The sequence below is a fragment of the Cherax quadricarinatus genome, chromosome 15 (assembly GCF_038502225.1).
Source record: "Cherax quadricarinatus isolate ZL_2023a chromosome 15, ASM3850222v1, whole genome shotgun sequence".
Taxonomy (NCBI): domain Eukaryota; kingdom Metazoa; phylum Arthropoda; class Malacostraca; order Decapoda; family Parastacidae; genus Cherax; species Cherax quadricarinatus.
Genome location: NC_091306.1, coordinates 273,054 through 283,508, shown reverse-complemented (window position 1 = coordinate 283,508; position 10,455 = coordinate 273,054). Strand labels below are relative to the sequence as shown.

The 10,455-nt window shown below is 38.8% G+C and overlaps 1 protein-coding gene across 1 annotated transcript; it reads left to right on the top strand.

Annotated features, from left to right (window-relative positions):
* The first annotated feature begins 797 nt into the window (after positions 1-797).
* On the top strand, positions 798-6,580 carry LOC128692115 (zinc finger protein 271). The gene has a single exon (XM_070085082.1). The coding sequence runs from the start codon at positions 1,741-1,743 to the stop codon at positions 2,797-2,799; it is 1,059 nt and encodes a 352-aa protein (XP_069941183.1). The 5' UTR covers positions 798-1,740; the 3' UTR covers positions 2,800-6,580.
* Positions 6,581-10,455: the final 3,875 nt, after the last annotated feature.

Genomic DNA, 10,455 nt, shown 5'->3' with positions numbered 1-10,455 from the left:
TAATTTTCTAAAGTTACCCTAGTAACACTATTGTGTACACTGTTTTCTGATGTTGGACTAGAGAAAACGTAATTCTTTCCGTCGTTCATTCAAGCCGCCTGCCTAGCACATCTCATATTTATGTCAAATTTGTTCTATTGTGGGTTTGTGTATTATGTTCATATGTTATGTAGCATATTTCTAATATAATTTTGAAAAATATCATAGATGGATTAATGAAAATGTCTATATTAACTTAATATACGATATTTAAAGCGCCCCATAGCGATTATTAATATAGTGTCTTCAAGACTAGTGAGACACTCTTAGTGATTTTAATATGTACCTGCACACCAGCACAGTGTGTAAGCATATTTAGGTACAGGTACACATTATTATAATTATCAGAGTATTCATAAAATATGCATTAAATTGAAAACACTTGAATCTTTGGAAAGTTTCCAGACATAATCGAGAGACATGGAGTTCACGGAGGATGTAAACAGAGTGGTTTGCAGAGGGTGTATTAGCGAGTGAGGGAGAGAGACGTATAACAAGTTTTGGTCATAATTTGAAATGTCTGTATTAGCAAAAAGCCATGAAGTGAAATGCCATAAAGTGGGGCCCTTCTATACTCATGTCATTTGAGTGTAATTCATTAGCATCCTTTCACTTTAAAAATATTATGATAACTCCATTGCAGTGAAGATATTTTACACACTGTATAATTCACTAAACTTATGTATTATCCTGTATGCATTACAAAACAATCTTAACATCAAAAGGCTCTCATTGTTTAACACTTTTTTTTTACAGGTCATCCTTACACTGCTAGTACTGTAGTACAGTATATTGCCAACACCCAGTGTCATCAGATTTAGGTAAATGACAGAAAAACTGACACACTAGTGTCAGCACCAAGCTTCCTGAAGCATACTACACTGTCATTTTTTTTATTAATACATCTTGGCCATTTCTGAAAAAAGAAGAAACACTTGCAAAAAAAGAAGAAAGAACTCCAAAAATGAATAAACACTTTCATCATTCACCCCATCACTGTCTTGCCAGAGGCACGCCTACACTGCAGTTAAAAAAACTGTAGCACATCAACACGCCTTCTTCAGAGTGCAGGCACTGTACTTCCCACATCCAAGGGTCAAGTCTGCCTTGCCTGTTTCCCTGAATCCCTTTATATATGTTACTTTGCTTATACTCCAACAGCATGTCAAGTCATGAAAACCATTTGTCTCCACTCCATATATTTAGCGTCAGCACCAAGTTGTAATCTGTTAGAAATACTTCAGCTGTAGTATTACGTATATGGTTGAACTTAACAATCTTGGTATATAATCTCAAACTGGCTCATGAGTAGTGTTGTTCATTCTGAAGCAACAGCTAATATTAGTGAAGAGAATCATCCTCACATTAAAAGTAATGTGCATGTTACTAAAAACTGAGATGGAATTTTTTGTATGAAGACTTGATTATGAGACTATATGGAAAGATGCTCCCATCATTTGTCAATATTTCTTGTAATAGTCTTCAGTGAAAGAATGTATTAGATATGAGGTAATACAGAAGATAAAGCACAAAAATTTTCAGAGTACAGAAGGTATACCTTCAGGATATGTGAGTATTTACACATGATAAAAGTAATAGATTTATTCATTGCCTTTAATGACTTTGCCCAAAATAATGCAAACTACTGCATGTCATAGGAGAAATAAATGTATTTAATATTTAAAACTCGAAAAAAAAAATATGGAAAGCATGAGAGTTCATTCAGTAAAAATACCTCATCAGTGTGCAGTTTGTTCAAAAGTATTTTCATGTAGGTCTCATCTCAATAGACATCATACGGTTCATACAGGAGAAAAACCATTTCATTGCCCAGTGTGTCAAAAAGGCTTTAATGATAACTACTCACTAAAAATACATCAGAGAATTCATACAGGAGAGAAACCATATCAGTGTTCAGAATGTCTGAAAGACTTTATTGATAAATCCTCATTAAAACAACATCAAAGAATTCATATGGAAGAAAAACCATTTCAGTGTTTGGTATGCCAAAAAAGCTTTAAACGAAGTAGTTACTTGAATATACACATGAGGGTTCATACTGGAGATAAACCATATCATTGCTCAGTGTGTCAAAAGAACTTCACTTTTAAATCCTTATTAAAACAACATCAAAGAGTTCATACTGGAGAGAAACCATATCAGTGTTCAGAATGTCTTAAAAAATTTAATTATGAATTCTCACTAAAAGAACATCAGAGAGTTCATACAGGAGAAAAACCATTTCAGTGTTTAGTATGCCAAAAAAGCTTTAAACGAAGTTGTCATCTGAAAATACATATGAGAGTTCATACTGGAGAGAAGCTATATCAGTGCCCGGCATGTCCAAAGAAATTTTCCATAAAATGCTCTTTAGTAAAACACATGCGCACTCATACTGGAGAAAAACCATATCAGTGTTCAGAATGTTCAAAGGCATTTTCAAAACACTATGTTTTAGTTGATCACATGTCAGTTCATACTGGACATAAGCCATATAAGTGTTCAGAGTGTCAGAAAGGTTTTTCTAGTAAAGGAAAGTTAGTATTACATATGAAAGTTCATACAGGAGAGAAACCATATAGTTGCGCTGTGTGTTCAAAAAGCTTTTCACGAAAATTAAGTTTAGAAAAGCACTCAAAAATTCACAGCAGAGAACCTCCATATCGATGTTCAAGGTGTCTAAAAAGTTTTTTGCATAAAACTAACCTAGTAAATCACATGAAAACTCATATTCAAGAAACAATCACTAGCAATGTTTAGTATCTAAAATATTTTCAAGATAATCATATCTTGTAAAACAAATGATGACTTTAGACTCAGCATTAAAACCCAAGTGTAATTGATGCTTTTCATTAGAAGCATAATATATGCATCAAGTATAATGGTTATGAAAGAATACAAATTCAGATTCAGCAACAATGACTAAAAATTCACTTTAAACAATTTGTTTATCCATGTCTGTCAGAAATAACTGAAGTCAAGTTAATGGCAAAGGGGTTCATTATTGAGGTATTGAAACCCCTTGACCAGGTCCTCAAATTGAATCTAAATATCCCTAACTCCTCCCTTTCTCCATCTGTCCTCATTAATAGGAAAATTTCCTTTTCTTTGATTCTCAGCTCTTAGAGGAAAAAAGATCACTATCACGTCTGTCCTGCATAGTTTCCATTGGTAGCCTTGCAGTTGTAGTATCACTCTACCTGATGGAAATGGATCATCTCAAGTCATGTCATCATGGAAGGTTCCATGACACCATTGAAGATTTCTTGATCTAAAGAATGTAACCTAACCTCTTATTTCTTGGATTGAACCTGATTATCTTCTCCCCAAGGCACTGCATGATCCTTATGGGTTTTAGCGATCCCTATGAGTGTAATAATTGGGACTTGTCAGGTAACATTTTGGTGAGACATTGGGAAAGCATCTGGCAGGGACTCTGATGATGGAATTATTAGCCATGGTTGCCTGTACTTCCAGGAATAACAGCTGAGGATGTATAACTCCTGGCATCCTTTACCATTCACCTACCATATGATTAGCTGAAAGATCACAGTTAATAGTTTTTCTAAGCCTAGCTCAGTTACTATGTACTTGAATTGCTGTACTGGTGTTGTGTAGGGTGAGAGGACTAACAGCACTACCCGTCAGAGCTCTTCCCCCACTTACTTTCTTCATGATAAATGAAATAACTTCTTAATTTCTTGGATCCAAAGTGATTGTGACATTTCCCAAGCTCTGTACAATCATCTTGGGTTTTACATTACCCCTAAATATAATTCTAAAAAAAACTTAAACCGACCACAGCACAGCTATGGGCCCTGCTCAGAACCCAAAATCACTTTCAGGCAACCATTCTTTGCCTGAGCATTGAACCTACTTCTGGTACTTCTGACCCTCGTTCCAACCTAGTCGAACACTTGACGACTCTGCTTTAACACATAACGTACCTCACTTGTCATGACAACCCACTACCTAGAAACTTCTTTCACTACAAAATATCTAGAAATAAATTTTGTGCAAAATTCTTCATACTCAAACCTATGATACCTAATTCATAGATATATGATCATCACTTTAAACAAGAACTTTCATCATGCTCCAGCATTTACATCCATCAGCCCTTGCAATCCTTTTATATCTCTTTAATCTTATATGGTCACAAGGAGTTCTACCCTAGCTGTGGAAATCTGCCATTGTACTACCTTTTCGTAAACCAGGTACTTCTGGACTTGATGCCTCCCATTATCATCCCATTGCTCTTGCCAGTGCAGTTTGCAAGGTGTTGGAACGTCAGGTAAATAGACGTTTGATGTGGTATTTAAGAGAGACAATAGTCTCTCCACTAGTCAGTATGGCCTTCGTAAGGGCCGTTCTACTATTGACCCCATACTCCGTTTAGATACATGTGTACGTAATGTCTTTGCCAATAACTACTTGGTTATTGCCATCTTTTTTGATCTTGAAAAGGCATATGACAACTTGGAGATATAACATCTTGGCCCAAGCTCACTCCTTAGGCTTCCAGGGAAATCTGCCACTTTTCCTTAAAAACTTCTTATCTGAGAGACATTTCCATGTTCGGGTTAATAATTTGCTTTCCTCTTATGGTCCTCTTACATATTTTTAATCTTATTTGGTCAAAAGGGGTTCTTTGCCAGCTGTGGAAACCTGCCATTTTTCTGCTTTTTCATAAACTAGGTACTTAGGGAAATGATGCCTCAAACCATCTTCCCATTGCTCTTTCCAGTGCAGTTTGTAAATTGATGAAACATCTAGTAAAAAGTTTAGTGTGATATTTAAATTCACACAGTAGTCTCTCCACTAGTCAATTTGACTTTTGTAAGGGCCGCTCCAATATTGACCCTTACTCTGCTTAGATACCTGTGTTCATAATGCCTTTGCTAGTAACTAATCAGTTATCACGGTCTTTTTTTTTTTTATTTTGAAAAGGCACATGACACTACTTGGAGATATAATATCTTGACCCAAGCTCATACCTTAGGCCTCCAAGGAAACCTGCCACTTTTCCTTAAAAACTTCTTGTCTGAGAGACATTTCCGTGTTCATGTTAATAATTTGTTTTCCCCAGACTTTGTCTAAGCTGAACATGTCCTTCAGGAATGTGTCCTTAGCACCACTCTTTTTCTACTAACTATAAATGTGACCTCTGTTCTCCCAACAAATATTTGGTTATAACTATGTTGATAACTTCGCTGTAGCTTGTGCAGGCGCTGACTGCCACCTAGCACCAGCCTCACTCCAGAACGCTGTCAGTAATGTTTCCAATTGAGCCACTACTCATGGATTTTAATTTTCTGGTGCTAAAATGCACCAAATTACTTTCCAGAGATCTTCTATTGTCTCTGATACTCTGTTGTACCTGTATGGCTCCCGTATCCCTGAACATAATACGGTCAGATTTCCCAGCCTTCTGTTTGATCACTGGCTGTTCTGGAAACCTCGCATTCCTTCCCTGAAAGCAGATTGCCATAGCCAGCTGAACCTCCTTAAAACCCTCGTTCATCTTTCATGGGGGTGAATCGTCGAAGTCTACTTTGATTTCATTTAGCCCTAATTTTATCAAAACTAGACTATGGCGACCAGATGTATTCTGTGGCCTCTACCATAACTCTTTCTAAACGGGTTTCCATTCATCATCAGGGATTACTTTTATGTCTAGGTGCTTTTTGTTCCTCCCCTGTCCAGAGCCTACATGCAGAGGCGAATGTTCCATCCTTGAATAACTGACATGATGCCCACCGCCTCTGTTATTTTGTCCACCGTCATGATCTTCATGATCCTTCTACATACAAGATAAAAACGGACTTTAGTAGAGGCTCATTATTTGTTCACTGTCCCTGTTTATTCCATCTCTTTTCTCTTCGTCTTCACTCGCTATTGGCTTCTCTTCAATTGCCCCCTTTATACCTGGAGTATACCTGCAGAGGGTTTCGGAGGTCAATGCCCTCGTGGCTCAGTCTGTGACCAGGCCTCATGGTAGATCAGGACCTGAACAACCAGGCTGTTACTGTTGGCCGCACGCAACCCAACGTACGAACCACAGCCTGGCTGGTCAGGTGCTCACTTTAGGTGCCTGTCCTGTGCCTTCTTGAAGACAGCCAGGGATCTATTGGTAATCCCCCTTATGTATGTATCTAACTTTGCTCTTTATCCTTGGGAGATTCCGATGGTTCGAGTCTGTTCTTCTCCAGTGCCGTGTGTGTAAGCTCGAATACCTACAGTTGCTTCTCGCTCCCTTTTTCTCAACCACTTTCAGTCTCATTCTCATGCCATTGCAGTTTACACTGATGGTTCTACATAATCTGATGGTGTCAGGTTTGCAGCAGTGTTCCTGGACAATGTCATGAAAGATCATTTATTTGACCTGACGAGCATTTTCACCACTGAACTGCATGCAATTCTCATAGCAATTATATGTATTGCATCCAGGCCTACCTCAACATCTGTGATAGACTCAAACTTTTAGGGCTTTGCAAGCTATCAAAAAATTTAATTCGCCTCATCCCCTAGTTACACTGCATTTCTAGGAAAAACAAAGAAATTGTTTTCTGATGGGTTCCAGGTCATGTTGATATTCAGAGCAACAAGGAGGCTGTAATCTCGAACTGCCTTTGCAATCATTGGCAGTATCACTGGTCCAATATGAATCATCAAAAATTATATTCCATCAAGCCAAGTTTAAGTTTCTTGTCTCATTATCGATGTCGTGGTTGGGAGACTGTGCTTTCCCATCTTCGCATTGGACACACATCTCATGGATATCTCATGGAGAGGTGCCCAGTGCCACTCTGAGAATTACCAGGTTCAAATTTCAGTTTACCGTATTCTATTGGACTGTCCTATATATCAGCAAGCACTCAGAATTTACCTCCTGCTTCATCACTGCTCTACCACTTTTCCTTTACCTTCCCTCCTAGCTGACAGCCCCACCTTTGACACAGACTTCCTCTTTGACTTTTTGACTGCATCAGATTTATGACACATCCTTTGATTGTACTTTAGCACTCCTCATCACCCTTACTAACACTACCTCTGTTATACTCTGCACCCTTGCTAGTTTCAGATCATGCATATTACACAGCTCATCCAGCATACCCTCCAGTGCTGTGTAATCCTTGTCAGTTTAGCGTTTAGTTTTGATTGTAATAATCCCCATCTGCAGTTCTTGCTAACTATTGCAAACTGAGAGAAAGGGTGCAGTAAAAATTTCATACTTTATATTATTTGACTTATTATATAAGCTTATGTATGTAGGTATGATTGTAACAACTACACCTCTCATTGTTCTCACTGTTGGAGAGTTTTGATTGGCTGCCAGCACTCAGCAAACTACCTGCCCACTTGTTATATTGCTCATGTCAGGGGCTACCTGGTATGAGTCACCTGATGTCAGAGCTGGAGGCTTGTTTCTCTCTCTGGAGGGAGAGAAAGAGATAACATCTCATCTCTGCTGTCAGCTCGTGTCATTTAGACCCTGTTTTTGGTAGGGTATGTCTATGATAGTGAGCCGGGACATACATCTCGTAACTCTGTGCAACTTTATTCACAGAGTATTACTTAGATTTAGTGATATTTGACATTTGAAGAGTTCATGTGTCATAGAGACATTATATCTCTGGTCCCGAGTTCAGCTCTTAACCTACATATGTTCTGGTATCTACACACCGTCGTTGAAATTGGAATTGCTGAACGTTTCAGTAATAAGGGAGTTTTATGCCTTTTGTGAAGAATCTGTTGAAGGTCTGTAGCTAGGGTCATTTTTGTCTCTGATTCCTTGCCTGATGCTGTGCAGTTCATTGCTGCTTTGAGAATTTTTGCTGTTTGGTGAATGGGTCATCATATTGTTCAAGCAAGCTGTTTGATTGCCTTGATGGTTGGGAAGTTAGATTATTTGGGGACTTGTTGTTGTCAGTCACATTTTAAGTCTATGTAGAGTCAATCTGAGCACATATTGAGCACTTGCACGTCATTACTCTTGTACTTCAATACATCTCATCATAGTAACGTACCAGACAGTACTTATTAAGAGTCAGTAGCTTATTAAGCGTGCACTTAGGACCATATGATTATATGTACCACGTTATACTCCTGTTGTGTAGGAGCTTATCTCCTTAATTATTCAAACTATATTAACTGTACCATCTAGACACCCTTATTATTAAAGATCTCAACTTTTATTTGGTTGGTTTGTATTCAACCAGTTACAATGCAAAAGTGCTATTGAGAAGCCACCTAATTTTACAAGATAACTGCATGAGAATACTCTGACAAACTCTTACAAAACTAGAAACAGGCTAAATACTAGAGGGGGGGGATCAATAAGTTGACCTAATATTCTCTGGAGATGTCTATACTTCATAGATGTCGCATTTTGTTTGTAACATTAGCCTTTTATATTTAATATTTCGAAACTCTTCTACTTCCTACTATTAAGGTACATCCTCTCTCTCTGGCTTCACTATATAGATGATATATTTGCTCTTTGACCCCATGACTAGTCTATTCCAACCTTTTCTCAATTCCTTTAACAATCTTAATCATTCTATCAAGTTCAAAGATGAACAAGAACTTAACTCTTTTCTTTCTTTCCTTGATGTGCATGTCCACTGCTCAGCGACATGCCTTTCTTTTTCTCTCTATCGCATGTACCCCTCAAGGGAGGTTCCTTGACGTTGGTGAGGGGCTCTTGATCTAGGGAATTGGATCTGTGTTCCGGTTCCCTGAATTGAACCTGAATACCTTCCATCCCCCCACATGCGCTGTATAATCCTACGGGTTTAGCGCTCCCCATGATTATAATTATAAAATCTATCGCATGTACATGTAGCGTGTACATTTTATCATGCTTCCTCTCAAGAAAAATGTTCTTGTTTCTTTCTCTATGCTCTGCATCTGTTTCCCTCAGTTTCTTGACTCTGAAATTTCCACTCTTCACAGCTCTTTTTCTTGTCTTGGATATCCTCCCAATTTCAGACTATCTATTCTCATGCTAAATGGACTTCTCACAAACTACCATCTCCTATGAAATCTCCTGTTCGTTGTCTTCCCTACATTTCCAGTCTCCTAAATCTTAGCGATATCCTCTGTCCTTTAGGTTTTTTTTTTTTTCAAACTAATCCCTCCCCCCATAGCAATTTAGTTCATACTTCTACCACTGATGCTTCTGGTGTCTGCTACATTTCCTGCACCTTGTTTTCTCCACTGTATTGGTGAAACTGGCCAGTCTCTTTCTGACAGGCTTATGGAGCACAAAAGAAGTGTTGGCCTTGCCAACACTAACAATACCCTTTTTCTGCCATGTTAGAGATCAGTCATTCTCAATAGGATGATTCTGCCAAAACTGTCTACTCTTCTCAGACGCCGTCTTGAAGTATCCCTTATACACAACACTCCTAGCATGAATCTTAGTTCTTGCTTTATCTCTGCAGATTCTTTCCTTGTCAAATGCCCTAAACTTCCGAATACTTGTGACTTGACCTGAAATTTACTTCTACTTACCTCTTTATCTTTCCTACATTTTCATTTCCTCGCCTGTCTTCTGCCTTGGTGAGTTGTGTCCTTTGGTGATGTTTTGCATGGTATTTCACCTATGCCCATGGGCCAGTAGCTCTCCTACAGTGCTCCTTTGTTTTCTTGTTTTTTTGCACTACTTCTACCACCACCTCTGCAGCCACTATTGTTGTTTCTTCATTACTACTACATGTTGTATTATTGTTGTTTCTTCATTACCACTATACGTTGTCATTATTTTTACCTGGTTTTCCTCATCTTTTACTTCTGCTGCTTTCTCTCCCTCTACCACTGTTGTACTACTACTGCTACTACCACTTAAAATACTACTACTACTCCCACTCTACTACTACTACTACCACCACCACACCTACTACTACTCACATGTTACAGGTAATGTGTTATATTACAGGTTTACCTGGAGAGGATTTCGGGGGTCAACGCCCTCACGGCCTGGTCTGAGACCAGGTCTCATGGTGGATCAGGGTCTGATCAACCAGGCTGTTACTGCTGGCTGCACGCAAGCTGACGTATGAACCACAGCCTGGTTGGTCGGGTACTGACTTTAGGTGCCTGTCCAGTGACTTCTTGAAGACAGCCAGGGGTCTATTGGTAATCCCCCTTATCTATGCTGGGAGGCAACTGAACAGTCTTGGACCCCGGACACTATTGTGTTCTCTCTCAGTGTACTCGTGGCGCCCCTGCTTTTCATCGGGGGAATGTTGCATCTCCTGCCGAGTCTTTTGTTTTCATAGGGAGTGATTTTCGTGTGAAGGTTTGGTACCAATCCCTCCAAGACCTTCCAAGTGTATATTATCATGTATCTCTCTCGCCTGCATTCGAGGGAATACAGATCAAGAACCTTCAACCATTCCCAGTAGTTTA

Bases quoted from the DNA above. Each gene is read 5' to 3' on its own strand.
- LOC128692115 (XM_070085082.1), top strand. From the start codon at position 1,741: ATGGAAAGCATGAGAGTTCATTCAGTAAAAATACCTCATCAGTGTGCA.